Source organism: Myodes glareolus, chromosome 10 (genome assembly GCF_982192425.1).
Source record: "Myodes glareolus chromosome 10, mMyoGla1.1, whole genome shotgun sequence".
NCBI lineage: Eukaryota > Metazoa > Chordata > Mammalia > Rodentia > Cricetidae > Myodes > Myodes glareolus.
In genome coordinates, this window is record NC_142035.1 from 69,461,446 (window position 1) to 69,480,861 (window position 19,416).

At 40.1% G+C, this 19,416-nt stretch overlaps 1 protein-coding gene across 6 annotated transcripts in view; it reads right to left on the reverse strand.

Annotated features, from left to right (window-relative positions):
* Positions 1–513: 513 nt before the first annotated feature.
* The window catches only part of Bdnf (brain derived neurotrophic factor), a 49,535-nt gene continuing 30,632 nt past the window's right edge, over positions 514–19,416 (reverse strand). For all 6 annotated transcript variants that reach the window (XM_048443706.3, XM_085696744.2, XM_048443708.3 and 3 more), the window contains exon 2: positions 514–2,020. In XM_048443706.3, the coding sequence (XP_048299663.1) occupies positions 1,253–2,020 (768 nt within the window). In that variant the 3' untranslated portion in view covers positions 514–1,252. The remainder of the gene's footprint in view (positions 2,021–19,416) is intronic.

A 19,416-nucleotide genomic window follows, 5' to 3' on the forward strand; every position in this document is an offset into this window, starting at 1 on the left:
ACTTAACCTCCACAGGGCCATTCTGCTGCATTTCAATGGCAGTGTGGATTTCTGCTCTGACTTAAGGGTCTGACTGTACTTAGTCACTTTTACCTGCAAAACATTGTTAGGACTTACAATAATTTACCCAATGCTTACAACTTACTTAAAGCAAAAGCAAAAACAAAAACAAAAACAAAAACCCCAATATTTTGGGTTACTTTTTTCTTGTTCTTTTTCTCTTTGGGAGGAGGGGAGAAAAAAAAATCACTGTTTTCTATGAGTGCCATCATATGGCACACTTTCTTCACCTGTTCACAGTGGTGATAAAATATTTTAAAGCGCGCAACTAAATTTTCCTTCTTAAGATAAAACAAAACAAAAAGAAATGACCAAAGACGGAGGAGAGAGGGAAGAATGTACTTGGAACACATGCGGGTCTTCCTGATAAAATCAGCTTTCCCTGACCAATGCCAGAAGGGTGAGCTGGGGACCAGAGAGATGCATCATGGGCAGTGGAGTGTGAGCACTTCGTTCAGTTGCCTTAGTTTTTATTTACTTCCAGTCATCTGATTGGATTTTTGCAAACATCTTTACAACATACAAATGCAGCGTTTTATCAACCAGAATGGATACTGAAGACAGTGTCTCCATCCCTACTCCTGGTGGAACTAAAAAAACAAAACAAACAAACAAACAAAATAAAACACAAAACAAACAGAAATATACCCCTCCCATCCCCCAGCCCCCTAAGCCAGTAAAGCAATGACAACAGCACCTTGACATTGTTTTAATTCCAACGCTATCAGAAGTCGAAAGCAGTAAAACAGAGTACTAACAAGAACGAAGATACTTAGTGTCTAAAATGTAAACGGAATGTTTTGGTTCAAATTTTTGTTCTTTTTTTTGTTGTTTTTTTTTTGTTTTGTCTGTTTTCTGAAAGAGGGACAGTTTATTATCAATTCACAATTAAAGCAGCATGCAATTTATTATTTTTTTTTAACTTTTTGTTTTCAATTCTTGGCAACGGCAACAAACCACAACATTATCGAGGAATGTAATGCAGACTTTTTAAAGTTGTGCGCAAATGACTGTTTCCTTTCTGGTCATGGATATGTCCAATAAATAGATTGTAGAACCACTGTACTGTATAAACTTCATTTATACATGCAGTTCATAAAATTATTTTTTCTTAACTGAATAATTTACCCTGTTATGTATATATACAAATAGATAATTTTTGTCTCAATATAATCTATACACCATAAATCCACTATCTTCCCCTTTTAATGGTCAGTGTACACACACAGGAAGTGTCTATCCTTATGAATCGCCAGCCAATTCTCTTTTTGCTATCCATAGTAAGCGCCCGAACATACGACTGGGTCGTTCGGCATTGCGAGTTCCAGTGCCTTTTGTCTATGCCCCTGCAGCCTTCCTTCGTGTATCCCATGGGATTACACTTGGTCTCGTAGAAATATTGCTTCAGTTGGCCTTTTGATACCGGGACTTTCTCCAGGACCGTGACCGTCCCACCCGACATGTCCACTGCAGTCTTTTTATCTGCCGCTGTAACCCACTCGCTAATACTGTCACACACGCTCAGCTCCCCACGGCGGGCTGGGTCAGAGTGGCGTCGGACCCTCATAGACATGTTTGCGGCATCCAGGTAATTTTTGTATTCCTCTAACAGAAAGAGCAGAGGAGGCTCCAAAGGCACTTGACTGCTGAGCATCACCCGGGAAGTATACAAGTCCGCGTCCTTATGGTTTTCTTCGTTGGGCCGAACCTTCTGGTCCTCATCCAGCAGCTCTTCGATCACGTGTTCAAAAGTGTCAGCCAGCGACGTCGTCAGACCTCTCGAACCTGCCCTGGGCCCATTCACGCTCTCCAGAGTCCCATGGGTCCGCACACCTGGGTAGGCCAAGCTGCCCTGTCCATGGACGTTTGCCTCCTTCATGGGCGCAGCCTTCATGCAACCGAAGTATGAAATAACCATAGTAAGGAAAAGGATGGTCATCACTCTTCTCACCTGGTGGAACTGTGGGAAGGAAGCAGAGGGAGACACAGAACAGGTTAGAGCTTGTTTGCTCCTGGACACCGAGCGGCCCTGTCTGATTGTAATTCCAGACCACTCTGCGAGGGTTTTTTCCCCCCACCCTAATGTCTTAGTGATCCACTCCAGCTGCAGGGGACAAAAATCAGTGTCAGTTAGTGTGCTGTATGTGGCTTAATGTAAACCAGAGACATGCAATGTTTTCCGCAAGATTTACACGTAAGCCTGAGAGTAAACGGTTTCTAAGCGAGTGAACACAGCTTCACGGCTCCCACTTCCTCCTGCTTTAGCAGCTTTGGGAGTTTAATTTTTAATGATCTCTGCTCACGCTGTCACCAGAAACACAATCACAAATGTTACTAAGCAACAACTGTAAGTGGAATAGTAATCTTCCTTTCAAGTCAGCAACACGGTCCTTGGTAGGAATGTGTGAGGGAACCAATAGTGGCTCCAGGGCCAATGGGTCTCGTAGCTCTGAGGAGTCTGAGCAAGAACCCTATAATAAAACAGCAGACAGAGCTGAGAGGGGCCTTTCTCTCCCAGAGAGGATGTGGCAAGTTTGGACCACCTGTTTTGCAGCTAGGGGCCACACAGGACTTGCCTGGTGTCAGGGAAGAAACTTTCTATTGGAACTAGAGATAACCATCTCCGAGGTTCTACTCGGAGTCTCAAAAGGTTTTGTTTATTTCCAAACAATTCCTTTTCAATAGATTGGTTCTAATGATATGCCTGAGGCAGGTCTGAAAACAATGGGTCTCTTTAGAGAAAGCTGGATTGTCAGCAGAGAAAAGCATTTAAGCCAGCACCACTGGGCCTCACGTGCAGACTGCCCTCACCTCACACTCAGCTCTCCCTGACTCTCAGAAGGCACTTAGCCTCAGGGCTTATTTAGGTTAATTCGGAGATCTAACTGAGAAAGCTCAATAGCTCTTTATAGGAACACCTCTACTCCCCGCGGGTGTGTGTGGTGTGTGGACATGCTGTTGTCATACCTTTACCAACTGAGTAGTGTTTTACACACTTTGGAATAGGTAGCCGGGGGTTCTTTCTGTGCATTTGCAGTTTCCTACAAAGTCTCCCAAGAGCACACCGCACAGTTAAATCACTTCTTGTTTGCCGTCAGCTGCCTTTGCATCATAAGCATGCTCTACAAACCCCATTAAAAGTGAATAACAAGCAAAATTAAAACATACCTATAGACCAAACCAAGGTTACGTCAGGTGGTGGAAGACTTCGAATTACTTACCTGAAGCACTGTGCCCCTTAGTAGTAAAGAGTGGCTTCCTCCTAACTTAACACACTAAGTTTATTTCTCCTTATCAGCCCAGGAACATGAACTTGTAAAGACATACACGTACACCACATGCACTGGTTATTAGGCTGGGTAAATCCACAGGGAAGTATGTTTCTTCCCATGATGTGTTGCTGAGCACAAAAACAACCTACCTCCAATCTATAAGATGCAGAAATGGTCAAAATCCCTAGTACTAAAAACTGAAGTTTCTATTGCTCACTTTTGAAAGAGATAGCGTATTCTAAGTCAAGAGGCTTTATATCATCCCCAATACAAATGTCCTCATATATTCACCTTTGATTTGCATAAATGGTAAACGGACTCAGAACTGCCTAGACTGGAGGGGCAGCTGAGCAGCGAGAGAAGGTGGCCACTATCGTATGTGGTACCCTGGGCAGGGAACAAGAAGAGCTTCTACTACACACACTGTGGCGATTCTCATTAGAATGGGACATGAAGGCTCTCCCCAAGTCTACAGTGGCATGAACATTACCTTGAGGCTGCTTTCCCTCGGAAAGGCGGTGCACACAATAGTCCAGACTCTCTGTTAAAGACTCCACCAACCACCCAGAGGAAGCACAGTCAGACAGGCAGGAAAGGGAGTGAGACATCTTGAATTTACAATCCAGGCAATGATTTAAGACTAGTGCAGCATCCTTCTGAAAGAGGCTGTCATCTTCCTTCCTGAGGAGACTGGACACTCTACCTAAACCCTTCTCCCCTGTTCTGTATAGCATCTCCACTACTTGGTCACCCTTAGTGAAGGGTATTGAGCCCCTTGCCCCTCTGTGTCCTAGGACTTTTTGTTGCTTATGTTTTCTGTAGACTATCTTTGCAGCCCTTAGCCTAAGCATGATGAGCCAATGTCAGATTTTAAATTGCTCAGAGTAAGAACTGTTTGTGTTTGCTTGCTTGTATGTTTCGTACTACTGACTAATCGAAGTTCAATATGAATAAATAGGTTGCCAACACTAACAAAATCTATAAATAGACAGATTTTTCTTTAGAGAGACTTACTTGGACCACATAGTGATTTAAGGTTAGAAAGGCAAACTGCTTTGAGGAAAACGCACCTGTTAATATTGCTAATATCTAAAGTTTTAGGAGGGTTTGTATCCAGTACCATTTCAGAAATGGATCCTGCTTGGAGGTTTCCGATCTGCACAGGTGGTACTTACGTCATTGAGAGAAAATTTTTTCCCAGTATCCCAAGTCCACATCTAAAGAACCCAAGGGGCTCTTCCAATTTGAGTCAATGGAAGGACACATATTTAAACTATTTTATGTTGGTACATGCTTTTAAACACAGCACTCAGGAGACAGAGACAAATGGATCTTTGTGATTTTGAGGCCAGCCTATTGGCCAACCAGGGATACACAGTGAGCCGTTATCTCAATAATAAGTAAATAAACAATTATTTTAGTTATCTATATCTCATTGGTGAAGATTTGCCATTATTGGCTATTTTTATATCACATTTGACCAAATTTAAGATACTTTTATTTAAAAACACACAAGTTTAGGCTTGGAGAGATAGTTCAGCAGTTAAAAGCACTTGCTACTCTTGCAGAGGATACCAGTTCCAATCCTAGAACCCACATGGCTGCTCAGAACTGTAACTTCAGTTTTAGGAGATCTGATGCCCTCTTCTGGCTTCCATGTACACTGCACACACATCGCACCCATACATATGTACAGACAAAAAAAAAAAAAACACCATATATAAAAATAAATTTTTTAGCCAGGCAGTGGTGGTTCATGACTTTAATCCCAGCACTCGGGAGGAGAGGCAGGCTGATCTCTGTGAGTTAGAGGCCAGCCTGGTCTACAAGAGCTAGCTCCGGGACAGGCACCAAAGCTACAGAGAAACCTTGTCTCAATATATATAAAATATATAATAATATATTTTAAAGGCCTGCCAATTTATGCTCATTGAGAAAGAAAACTATGCTTTCAAACTTTGCTTTTTCACTTCTGACATTGATTCTTTACTAACACAATTCTTTTAGACTTATTTGGATATAATTTATCCTGTATAACTTTGATGTACACATAAAATAGAAAAACAAAAAAAAATGAAGGCAAAGGAAGGTATATAATGATTGGCTAGCCAAGAATAACAAAATGATATCCACAGGAGGATACAATCCAACTTAAAATGTTGAAACAAAAAAAGAAAAAGTTGAATTTTAGAACTAATGAGATCAAGACATAAAAAAGTTACCAAATGACTGTATGATTTAAAATCTTAGCTACAGAGGTACTGAGGCTTCTTAGCTACAGAGTTAGAAACTTGTTTTATAACTATTACACTAATGAGTCTTTGGGGGTGGGGGTTGAAATAAGGTTTCTCTGTATAGCCTTGCTTGTCCTAAAACTAGCCATGTAGACCAGGCTGGCTTCAAACTCACAGAGATCTGCCTGTCTCAGCCTCTTGAGTGGTGGGATTAAAGGGATGAGCCACCACCACCCGGCCACTGATAAGACTTTTCAAGTTATGTTTTTCCTCAACCTTTCATGGGTCTCATTTACCTTTTATGTTTTTATCATTCTGATAAGAAAAGTAATTAATGCTTTGTGTATTATTCTCTCATCAATTACATAAGCAAATTCCAAGTAAACAATTGACATCTGAATACATATGACTTAGATCTCAGTCTAAGTCTACATATAAATATTGCCCCAAGCTGAGCATCTAAATAAATTCCGTAATTAGCTAGATGGTAACAGCCCCACCCCTCTCACACCCTCTGAGTGGTAATCCAGCATTTTTTCTTTTTTTGGCCTATTTGCTGAAAGGATTTAGAAAATGCCTTGAAAAGTGACTCAATACTTTTTGTGAGCACACTGCCACGAAGTACTTTCCTGTTTATTATATGTTACTTCCTGTGTTCCCCAGGATGGCCTTGGTTCCAACCTCCATCCTATTGTCTTGGTTTCTGAAGTGTTGGGGATATAGACAGACACCATTGTGCCCAGCTGTACTCTGTTTTCTAACTATGGTTTTCTGATATTTTGGGTCATCTTGGAGTTGGCTGAAATGTTCAGAATAAATTCTTATATAAAGTTTAATGACACATTTCCTGTATAACCTTCAAATCTAGTCAGTAAAGGCATTTACTGATGTTTCCTTTCAAACATTCTACCAATATCTCTTTCTCCAGCACACTGCCGCTATAATAGCCCAGTCTTTGTTATCTAACTTTTTGACTACATGTCCCCGTGTTGTTTGCGATACCCTTTCTGCCCTAGAAAACTCCTGGCAAAACACTCCTGTATTATTCTCTTACACAAAAGCTTACAATGGCTTCACTTCTGTTCTGACCAGGCCAGGTACTTGAGGGTCTTGGTCATCACTGGAAATGATTTGATTTTCTCTGCAAATAGAAAATTTCTCTCCTCTATGCCTCTAGGAAACTGAGTCTTGGTCATCTTTTATGACCTGGTTTAAAAATTAAAACTTGCCATACCTGCCACCTTCTCTAATTATTCCAGCACACACTGTCTTCTTTCCTCTCATTAATTCTACATTATTATCATCTTTAGTACTTCATGCCCCCCATATCTCTCATTAACAATACTTAGTAGTTATGGCCAGTCTTCTGTAAGTAAATAAGCTCTCCAAGGAAAGGGATCATGTCATATCTCTCATACTGCTAATACAGAAAAATTGGCCAGGCAGTGGTGGCGCACTCCTTTAATCCCAGCACTCAGGAGGCAGAGGCAGGTGAATCTCTGTGAGTTCCAGGCCAGCTTGGCCTACAAGAGCTAGTTCCAGGACAGGCCCCAAAGCCACAAAGAAATCCTGTCTCAAAAAACAAACAAACAAAAAAACAAAAACAAAAAACAGAAAAATTGTCAGTAATAATCAATAAACATCCATTTATTAATCCAAGAGAAAGAAGGGTTCTGATGTCATTTTTTCACAAGAAGACTTAACATTTGAATGTACTGAAAGCTTTAGCTAAATTCTTGATAATTTTTAGTGTATAATATAAATATACATATACATATATATTAGGTAAATTATAATTACAAATTTTAAACTTAGCAATTTAACAGCTGATATTTATCATCTACCAAAAAATTCTCAAGTTTTAATGGAATAAAACATTGAGTTATTAAAAAGCAGAAAACACTGCGCTACACGCAGCTCTTTCAGTGGATCAGTGAGTGGGAGGTATGGGTTGGAGTCAGTGCTAATAGCAATAATAATGAGAGCAAAATTTGGAATGTCTATCCTTTAGCTTTCTTTTCTATACTCCTCTAAATTCTTCCACTATATTAGGAAGACAAAAGACTAATAAGGGTTTCCGAATATATATCCAAAGCTCTGCATATGAAACGCTCCTCACAGACTCTACGTCTAAGGCACAGTCCTTGGCGGGTGCTATTTTGGGAAGTACTGGGAACTTTAGGAAGTAGGGTCTTGGTACAGAAGCAGTCAGTTGGGACACCAGAGAAGCATATTTTGTCCATGGACCATTTTTCTTCGCTTTCTGACTGTCATAGGTCAGAAGCTTCCCTCCACCATGCCAGTCATTGGTTGGTAAATATTTCCTCTTTTCAACTTTTTCTCTTCGGTAACAAAACCAATACAGCTCAAGATAAATCTCATCATCCAAAAACAAAGGGACTGTGCAGTGCTTCTATGTAGATGATTAGTCTACATAGTTATTTTTCCAAAGGCTTAACAGCAATCCACTCTACCCTACCTATAAAGTTCTAGGAAGACTTTCTTAGCCTCATCTCAGTAAAGTTAATATAGTGTATGGCACTTTTTTAAAAAAAGGCATCAGTGAGGTAAAAGGAAAGCTTAGTTAGAAGCATGACTCAAAAGACCTAAACATCTGGCCAGAAGATATGCATGATCGCTCGTTCCTCTACTGCAGTGCTACAATAACTGTGTTGTCTAAAAGATTATAGAACATTCTTAATCTTCTTCAAATTGGATTTTCACAAAGAGAGGACAGTTCATGTCATCATGATCACACAGGTACAGCAATTACACTTCAGACAGAGAAGTACTCTGTAAAAAGCTAATAGATCACTGTCTTCTCACCCAAGCTCTTACTACCAGAAAACAATGCCAGTTTTTGAATATCAATCACAGGAAAGAGAAAGGCTTTGACAAAAAGGGAGTTTATAAAACTTGGAAACCCTTTTACACAGTTATACCATATCCCAGAGATCAACGATCTGAAGCCAGCACCATGGAGGACTGCTAGAACTGTTTTTAGTCTTTGTCATGATGCAGATGGTCCCCTTGTGAGTTGAAGTGTTAATCCTCACTGCAGCTATGTACAGAGGTGGGCTTTTAGATAGTGAATATATCATGAGGGTTCTCATCTCATAAATAGATATACCATTGATGTATTAATAATTAAATGGTCAATGGTGCAAGGTAGAAGCCAAAGGAGGTAGGCCCTTCATCATGTTCTGCCTTATAAAGACCAACAAGCAGTGGAGCCAGTGGATCATGAAGTAAAACCTCTGAGGTGTGAGGCAAAATAGTCTTTTCTCCTCTTTAAGTTAGTCATATTAGAACTACATTTTCATAGCCAAAATTGAGAAAAAGAACAAAATAACCGTACAGAAAAACCAGGAAATTGGTAATGAGAGGACCATAAAAGATTTAACTGCTACTAATTTCTTTGGGTTTTGTATGTAAGCATGTAACCAAAGAAAACACAGTTTAATGACAGGGTGAGTAATTTTAGACAGTCCCATGACTACCAAGGATGATGATAATGTTAAAGAAAGATCAGCTAATATTTAATTCTGTCATAAAGGATACAAACTTATTAAAACCACATTAATGGAAATCTGTAAAAATAACACTAAACTGTTTAACTTGAATCTGATTTCACTACATCCCTATATCAACCTTACTTCTGTTTGTTCAATTATAAGGCAAGGGGTCTATCTTCTAGTTCCATAGTCTAAGAAGGAAGCAAGACCAATGTGGAAAAAAAATACTGGGAAGGAGTAGATGAAATTCTAGAAGGGGAAAGATTCTAGGTAAGAAAGGAAGAGATAATCTGTAAGGATTTCAAAGGATTCGGGGATCTCCAAATAAGACAGTAGGAGATGATGTTTGTTTGATGGAGCAGGTTAGAGGTGAGAAAGAATGGAATTAGAATATGAAGAGAAGAGCTCTGGATTAGAAGTAATAAGAGACAAGTCCAAACAATTGGCCAACTTCATAAAGTTCTAGGGATGATAACAAACAGATTGGAAGCTCCTTTATGGTCACTGAAGAGCCAGTTTCCTGAGTAGGGAGGACTGTTTAACACTGTCCACCCAAGACTTCTTGGATTGGCAGACTAGAAGAAACAAATGAATTCAACAATTGCCTTGTTATTGAATAGTGAACTTAAAAAAAATAAATACTAAGTAGTTGTTTACATGTGGAACTATGGATCTGAGTCAATCTATTTACTGAAACATGTTTCAAGATGGGTGGTCACAGAAGTGGGCAGGATTAGGTAAAAACCATCAGTAATGTCTGGTTTGGCAAAATAACAGGGCATAGAGAGATGGAGATAAGGAAAAACGACAAACTTTCGTTCCAATTATATTTGTACTGAACTCTGGTTCTATGGCTCAGCACTTTTAATTCAAAGCTCTCCAAGTGCTTTGCAAATATTAAGTAATTAAGACTCATAGGACCCAGGGGGTAAAGGTAACTATAATTATCTCCATTTTGTGCTGGAGGAAAGAGAAGCAGAGTTTTTAATCAACTCATCCCCTCAGTGTGGTTCCCTTGGTAGAATGAGGTCAGAACCTAGATTCCAGGAGAAGTTTGGCCTTACACTAAAGGTACTAATTTGTTTCTTCCTTCTACCTCATTTCCGTGTTATTTTCTCATGGATTGCTAAACCAAGATTCAACAAACAAACAAACAAAAAATAAGACAACACTAAAGACACCCACACGTTTCTCAAAGAAAGTAATTGAAGTTGAAATTCATGATTAAAATGGAAAAATATATAGTGATCATTACAGATATTCACCTAATTAGCTGGTTGTCTATTTGATTGAAGTTAATAAATAGTTTTGAAAATAATATTAGATGATGCAGATGTTTCAAAGCTTTTAGAAATATCTCTATAATATGATTTTTAAACCATTTGTATCTTAAGATATTCTGATACCGTTGAGCAAGGGTTAAATTTAGGGATTAATTTGAGTAGACGACGAAATGTTGTTTTGAGGCGTGGCTTTGTTTCCAAAGGAGATTGTGAGATAAATTGGTGGACTGAATGGAAAAGTCTGTCCACGATTATGGGTGGACACAATCCATATCATTGACTGGTCCCCAAACAGAACATGAGAGAAAAAGTGACTGAATATTTCTTTCTGATGCGGGAGAATTGTCTGTATTCTGTCAATCATATTTTAATAAAACGCTGATTGGCCAGGCAGGCAATATAGGTGGAAAAACCAGACAGGAAGTAGAGGTGATGCAATGAGAACAGGAGAATTCTGGGAAGCAGGGAGGTTCCTCAGCCACTCCTGCGCAGACCACTGAAGAGGCAACATGTAAGCTGTCACACTGAGAAAGGTACTGAGCCATTATGGCTAACATAGATAATGATAATGGATTAATATAAGTTACAAGGACTAATAAGAAGCCTGACCTAATGGGCCAATCAGCTTTATAGCTTATAGAGATCTCTGTTTGATTGATTTTCCTTGGGGCTTGCTGGCTTGTTGGGGTACCGGGCGGGACAGAAACCCCAACAAGTCGGCCCCCACATGTTACATCTTTCCTAACTGTTCTACACTCTTCTTTTCCAAGGCTCATTGTCATAGAGAGACAAATTCTCACATTAGACATCAGAACTTTCAGATCTTTGGACTTGTACCCTGATCCTCAGGCTCTCAGACTTCAGACTTGGACCAAGTCATGTTACAGCACAACAGAGTCTACAGTTTGCAAACAACCCCTCATGGACCTCTCACCATCATAATTAAATGTGCCAACTTCTGTAATTTGCCTGTGTTCAAACATCTATAACTACATTGGTTCTGGAATGCTGAAAACCATAATGCAATTTTCTATAAAACATAGTCTTTCATATCAGAGTACTCTAACCCCCTGGCTTTTCCATGGCGTTGAATGACACAAACTTTATTTAATGATAATATAAGAACCAAAGAATTTGATGAGTCTTAGTATATACCTGTAGTAAAAAAGGATAGGTAAATTCCATCAGAAAAAAATGCATATTTTACTGAAATATTGATTTGACAGATAAATTGACATGCCAACCTTTGATAGAATGCCAATCTTCTGCTATCATCTTCTACTCCCCTCCCCTAACATAAACAAAAAAACATGATTTTCCCATTGGCAGAAGACTTACCTTTGTTTTTGGAGAAAAACTAGGTGACCTGCTAAGGACAGAGACTGAGTATTCTCCCTGGAATTATTACCCTGAGTAAGTTGTACAGTATACTATATCAACTAGATTCACCAGATACTGAGCGACCCAATTCTTTTTCTGTTGGTGCTATTGGCACATAATTTGGGGGAAGGTCTTGAGGCATGTGACCTCCACATACACAGTATGGTGCCATGTACACACATTCACATACATGGATGTGAAGGAATGCTCACATATTATACATTCAAACAATAACATAGATTCAGTAAGAGCTTGTTGAGAAAAATATTCCAACAAAACAAGAGATTTGTGGATTTAAACTGAAATTAGAGTTTTAGAAAACGTAGGTTTCCTAATTCAATGTACTCCAACTAATGAGCCCTTACTTCTTTCTGAAAGTGTGATCAATGAACATAGTGCGATGACACCACCAAAGAACTCATAAGAAGTGCAGAATCTCAGCTTTCCCTCTCTCATCTGATTTCTTCTATCCACTGTCAGAACCTGCAGTTCAACTAGATTCAGGCACTTGAAGTAGATTAAAAACCTCATCAAAGCTGAGAGATGTAACAGACCAAATAATACAGAGAAAGGTGGCCAAGGAGGGTGGAAGGAAATGGGCTACATCAAATTGAGCACTATGGTACTGTCTTAGTAAGCCATGGGGTTACTCACCGTATTTCCTTTTTGACTTCCACACTCATTGCTCATTACATGGGAAAATATTGTTGCTTTTGTAAAGGTATTAAAAAAAAAACAAAAACTTGACTCTCTTTTTTGCTAACTGGCTTTTCTACTCTTTTATAGGTATGGCAAGGGATATACGGGATGCCCATAAATGAGCATTTATAGGGTACTGCTGATATAAATCTGGACTGTTATTCAATTAGTAATTTTTCCCAAGTGCTATGAGGCAGATGCAAACATATTTAGCCTTCCTAATCACTTCACACAGTCTGATATCACCCACTCAATGAGAACCATGCTGGAGATGACATGACTAACTAGATCTGAGAGTAGATTTCCAAGCACTCAGCCAGATGTCATGTTGCTTTCAGCCAGATGTCTCTGGTCCTTTGTGTTCTGAAGTGGTAAAGGAGAGACAGAGGCAGCGAGAACTCACCCCCACAGGCAGATTTATTTTTAGAGCTGGTCCTGAAATCGACAAATCTCCAGCACTCTCTTACCATGTGCACATTTCATGTATGATTCAAAGTAAGATTAAGTCCCACTCAGCTAGGCAGTGCTGGCAACAAAACCGTAATATACATTGTACGTGTATGTGTATGTATCAAGGATTAGAATTATTCCTCCAATTTAAACCTGTTACTACAACAAATGCCCAGTAGGTAGCACAATTTCTCAGTTAGCACCTAATATTTGAAATCAGTTGCTTCAAGACAGAGGTGCCTTAAATGACTTTTGGAAAGTTAAAAAAATGAAAGAAATGCTTAAAATTTTTGGAATTGAACACAAATATGAGGGAGTTGTCAAAGCAATTTTTTAAGTAGAACTGGAGTCTGGTCCACTGTTGAACTCTTCATAAAAGATTGTGAAGACTGCTAGATTCTAAACACCAAAAACTCACCAGGTTCACCAGTTCACACGTATACGCCATGCACTGGGAACCCCGCCAGTGTGGCAAACCGTGTGCAATGTCATTGGTCTGACATGACTTTGAGTCTTACTTTCTCAGGTGATGTCTCAAATACTGTTGAGTTCTGTCTTGAAAGGGAGGTTGAAAGGCCCAGATGGCCACATGCTAAAGGACTGCCTTTCTCAGATTTTACACAGGCGCATCTATAGGCAGAGAATAATGGGAAAGCAAAGCAGGACACTGTCTTCTTGCCTCCAAGAGTGAGCGGGCTGTGCACCAGAAACAAAATGCAAGATGGAGAAAGTAGCATTCTTTGTCCGTAAAGGGAGAGCATGTGGTAACTCTTAGCTCTGAGGATGAAGGGAATCCCCTTTAAGTAGTATTTTTTTTTATCATTATGTGTTGATTGGAAACATTCCAGGATCATCACAATTCAAAACAATAGAGAGAGAAAGGAAGTGAAAGCAGTCTGCCTTATTTCAATCTTTTTTCATAATTAGGTACTTTAATCAAATTCTGTCTGTAGAGTACTGTTGAACAGCCCTGTGTTCCTGTCATCATATATTATCAGGATTCTTACTCTTGAGAACCAACACATCACCAGAGACCACAGTTACACAGCCACACAGCCACACACACCTAATGAAGCCTGGAGCATGGTAAAGACATGGACTTGCCAGCTTTTCTACAGATGAATCTCTTGTAATGACTATCGGTACAATTTCCACTACAGAAAGAATAAGTATACAATATAAATTTATAAACATAAACCCATCTTAGGACCAAACTTGTAGACTTAACATAATCTCTTCAGAAAGATGACTATGTTTTATCTCAGCAAAGGATCACTCTCGATTAGACTGTATCTTCTGGAAACACAGAACACCAAACTTAAAGAAGTGAAGTAAAAATATGTGGAGGAAGAAACTAGGAAGATAAGTTGCCTCTGGCAACAGAAGAACAACATTCCTTTTCCAATGACCATCATGATATCCTGGGGGAAAGATACACTTAGCAAGAGAAGGTTACTAACTCTTTGTTGCTCACCTTTAAGACACCATTTTCCGCAATCAGTTTGTTCTACTCCACTGAGGCACAGAGGCACACACCACAACCTTTCTCCAGCGATGCAGAGTCATACCGTACAAAAGTGTGTGGGTAGGAGGCAAAACATGTATGGACATGCAACCCCATTCTGTAGAAACTCAATGCTCTGAGTATTAGCGAGGATTAGCCTGGGCACATGGAGAAAACTGGTGGTTCCACACATCCAGTTGTCCTTCGGGTTATACTTGCAACCAACTCTATAATTTCTTTTAATTGCTTACTGCAATGCACAAGAAAGCGCTCATTATTTGGAGCTTAATGTGGGAGGAAAAATAAAATATGTTTCCCTGCTCACTGCCTCACTCCAGCTCTCAGTTCCTCTAAGTGTTACTGGAAGGGAATTTTGTGCACTGTGCATAATCATCCACATGAACCATATTCAGGATCCTGACTGTGTTCTGAGCTAAAACATTGAAGGAAAGCAGCACCATCTCAGATGACGTGGGATCTATTTGACTAGTCAAAACATACCACCACCACTGAAGCCCTGGTGTGGGAATAGTCAAACCTGTAGTGCCGTGCGTAGCAGGGCAGTGAGAGCTCCAGCCTTCCCTCTTTTCACCAAATATAAGTTTCTAGAAGTGACATGAAAACTCACATCGATATATTTAATCTAAGTAAAGGAATGCGGACTATGTGTCTACCTATACTCTCTAAATAAAAGACATTGTTGGTCGTAGTCACGTGGGAGGAGAACGGAGTTTCGAAGATGCTCTGGGCAGCTGTATAAATACTAAGGATTACTAATCTGCTTTTATTGTGTCAAATGGCCACCGAACAGTTAATGCTCATTAATTAGTAGTCATATAATAAAATCAGCCACAATTTACAACTGTTGGTTTGGCTTTTCTGTATTGATTCAGTTGTGGATATGGTGATTTCAATTTTGAACGTGGTGAAGATATTCTGGAATCTCTACACTCCATATTTTTTGATTTACTTCAGCAGAATCCTATATGAAAACTTCTCATACACGATGTGTTTAAAGTCTAATTCCATGGAGTTTGAATATAACCCTAAAGTTACTTTGTTACTCCCTGTCCCTAACATGGGGTTACTCCCTTAAGGTGCCAATCATACAATACATACAGGCCAGGCAAGAGTGTCAACGTTATGCATGAGGGTAACTCGTTAGTTATGCCACATATTTTTTTCCCTGGGAATTCTTTGGACATTGAAACATAACCACGTTCTTTATAGACCACTAACATTGCTACCAGATGCTTCTCTGCCAACTCAGCTGGAGTAAGAATGATTTCAATTAAGACCCAAATGCTATGTGCCTTTAAAGAAACATGCCCGTGACATAATATTTTTGTAACACCTTAACTGAATACTTCCCATGTCTGGATGTCTAATACTATATGACACCTTATTTTTGACCTCCTTCCTACTTTTTAAGACTGTAGCTTAGGGGCAAAGGTATTCCCAGAAAGAAAATTCTCAAATGTAGAATTTGAGGAATTTTGAATTGCAGGACAATCTCAAATGTATTCTCAAGAAGTAGTGAAAGCCACAAAGGTGGCAGAGGAAATGGTTCAGCCTGAAGCCAGCAGCAGTCTCAGGGCTGGGGGAGGGGCGACTGACATCTTTAATTCATGTGTTAAGTCATATGACAAATAGAACATCTTGCTTCTAGCCATCATCAGCCCTTGGAAGAGAGGAGACTCAGAGAGAAACACCTCCAAGGAGCCTGAGAAGAGACTGGAAATGCCTGCTGTGAAAACCTTTGCAAGTATCATTAACAAAATCATGTATGTCTTTGTCACTGTACATCAGTTAACTTTTGGAAGTCTACTTCCACACCCAGGAACAGTCTCTTGTGTAGACCAAATACACTCATTCCTGCAACTCTCTAAGTTCAACTGCTCTGCAGAGAGGAAGAACGTGATTTTCTTTTTAACATGACCCTGCCAGAATTCTGCTTTAGAAAATCTTGTTTAGCCAGGGATGGTGGCTCATCTGCAATCCATGCAGTGAGGAAGGAGGCAGAGGCAGAAGGATTGCCCCAAGTTCAAAGTCAGTCTGGGCTGTGTAGTGAGTTCTGGGCCATCCAGGGCTAGAGTGAGACTATTTTTCATAGGCAAGCAAACAAGTATGAAAATGGATACATGGATGCCTGTGTGGATTGGGTAACCACTCTGCCATGCTCCATTTGCCACATTCTCCTAGGCAGTGAGACTGGCAGAATTTCTATTTTTCCAAAAAAGGCACACTATTCTGTGAGAAAAAATGAACCCGAGAATCAACCCAATAAGAATGGTCAGAGTTATGGGAGGATGACCTAGAATACATGCCATTCACAATGTCAAGATGCTATCTGAGTCATAAATCACGCTGCTTTCATATGATTCCCTATTTGCATAATGCAGGAGGCTGCCTGGCAACACAGAAGACAAAGTGTACTGACGGTGCACAATAGTTCCGTGCTTATATTGTGCTCTGGAATTTTAGTTTATCATATAAGGTACTAATTATTTAATTATGAATGCTCTTAGCAAGACTTCTCTGTGCCTGGAGGTGCATAGCTTGAAGTCAGCCCTGGAGATGAGGGTGGTAACAGAAAAGAGAACATTGAAAGCCAAGGATAGAGAATATCATGGTGGAAAAAAAATTCTTTTCTGTTCCAATAAACACTTGAGCTCTTTAGAGCCTACCTTGCTGGTCAGGTGAATAATGAATGTATGCCCAACTTTCCATTACAGAGAGTTCTGCAAGTGGCAACGTCGGCTCATTCTGTATGACACCAGAGTTGTCATAAGCCCATGTGCACAGTGAGACATGATGCCTACTGTGTCATGGTCCCACTGATTTTAGACAATGTTCACTTGGAGGTGTCTCTCCATTCCTCATCTGACAGCAGCAACACCATAGATAAATTTACAGAGAGACGGATGTTCTCATACACTGTTAGTGGGAGTACAAACTGCTGCATCCTGGTTAGGAAGTTTTAGGGAAATGCTATCAAAATAGTAAGTGAACTTTCCCACAATATAGGTGCTCCACTGTCAAGAATACATATATAGATAGGTGCACAGGTGAAAACATGCATATACACACATGCATGAGTACACATATACGTAACACATATGATCAACAATTACAACATGTATAATAGAAAAAGCCCAGCTTTCGGCTATGGGAAAATAGAAACACAGTAATTACATAAAGTCAAATCTAGGCAGCTATGAAGAACATGCTCTTTCCTTCATAAGATGGAATGGAAAGGTCTCTGAAATATATTTGTTTATTAAAAATTTCCACTTCCTCCCCACCTCTCTTTTCCCTCCCCCTCCCTTCTTCCCCCTCCCTCTCCAGTTCTAAGAGCAGTCAGGGTTCCCTACCCCGTGGGAAGTCCAAGGTCCTCCCCTCTCCATCCAGGCCTATGAAGGTAAGCATCCAAACAAACCAGGCTCCGGTATAAACTTTTAAATGAACCCAAGGCCTAGATGGTGCATGCTGGAAATTTCTGTATGTGGGAGGAAGTGGCAGGATGACCAAGAACTCAAGGTTGTCCTGAGCTACACAGTGAGTTCAAGTCCAGCCTACACTACACAGGACTCTTTAAAAAAATCAACTAATTAACCAATTAACTCACTAAAAAAGAATTTTTTTTAAAAAAGTATTTAACCCACAGACTTCACTTTTGAAGGCCCCTATCCCCACTGTCGTGGTGTTGTGGTACATTTTTTAAAATTCATCTTTTGGTACATTTCCCTAGAAGAAATTAATAGAAGGGCAGGGATGGAGCCTGGGAATTAAAGACACAAATTCTGATCTTTTCTCTTGCATTTTGTATAATGCCAACCCCATTAAGTAGCTATTTGACCATTTTTTACCAGCAAAACTGAACAAACTCATAGGTGGACAGATTTAAGGACCTGTGCCTCGCCTCTGTGATACACTGAAGAGTAAGAATACTAACCTTTCTGGATTCAGAGCCTCTTTGAAAAAGAGCTGGTATATGGGCAAGAGGTAACTCTACAAACAACTCTTGTGATGCACAAACAGAGGAGGGGAAGTATTTAAGATGCTGAAATAGTGAATAATAAAGTGAGCTTCCCAAAGAAAGAATGAAAATACAAACACAAAAGAACAAACTGCCATACAGAGACTTCAAGAAGAAGGCGTGTGGTTAAAGGATTCCATGTGTGGTTATCCTCGGTGTCTTACATTCTGTGAAGTCTAGCAGCGGAACTTTCCAGGCAGTTGTAGTAGAAACTCTAAGGACACAGACATGAACATAAACAAGAGATCTATGTTGAACATAAGACCCCGTAGGACGGCCCTTACTCTGTGAACAGCACAGTTGCTGGAGCAAGTGCCCACTTCACTCAGGTGGCTTCCAACTTACTTCCAAAATCAGATGGGAACTTCAAACATTTCTGGAAGTGTTCCCCAGATTCCCCAGAGGACCATTTACCCGAAATTAGAGACTGAATGAAAAACCATTCTTTAAAAAAGGCACCTCTGCTCAAAAAAGAAAAAAAAAAAACCCTTCTCATCTCCGTATGTACAGTCATCTGGAAAGCAGACTCACCACTAAACGGATGGTCAAAGCTGCCCCACAACGTTAAACTAATCAAGGAAATATAAGCGTTGCTTTCCTCACCTTCCTGGAGTGAAACATTCCAAGAGGCTGGAAATAACCACATGTTGGTGCTGTAACCTGGGGCTGACTGGCAGTGCTCTGACTCCCTGCCAATATCCAGATGCTGGGACAGAAAACCAGCTACTTGGAACCCAGGAAAGTAAGTAGAGCCCACCTTTCTATTTTGATTAGTGAGGGCCTCTCTGTGAAGCCCCTGGTTCTTGGCTCAAGCAGGGTCTAATCCTGCTTCCAGCTGTGTTTGAGCTGGCTAACTCATACAACACACACGAGGACCTCTCATTAATGGAAGGAGGGACCTGCACACATCACATAACATAGAAGACAGATTTAGTGGGACCTGTCAGTGATATTAATCAAAGTGATGCTGATGGCAATCT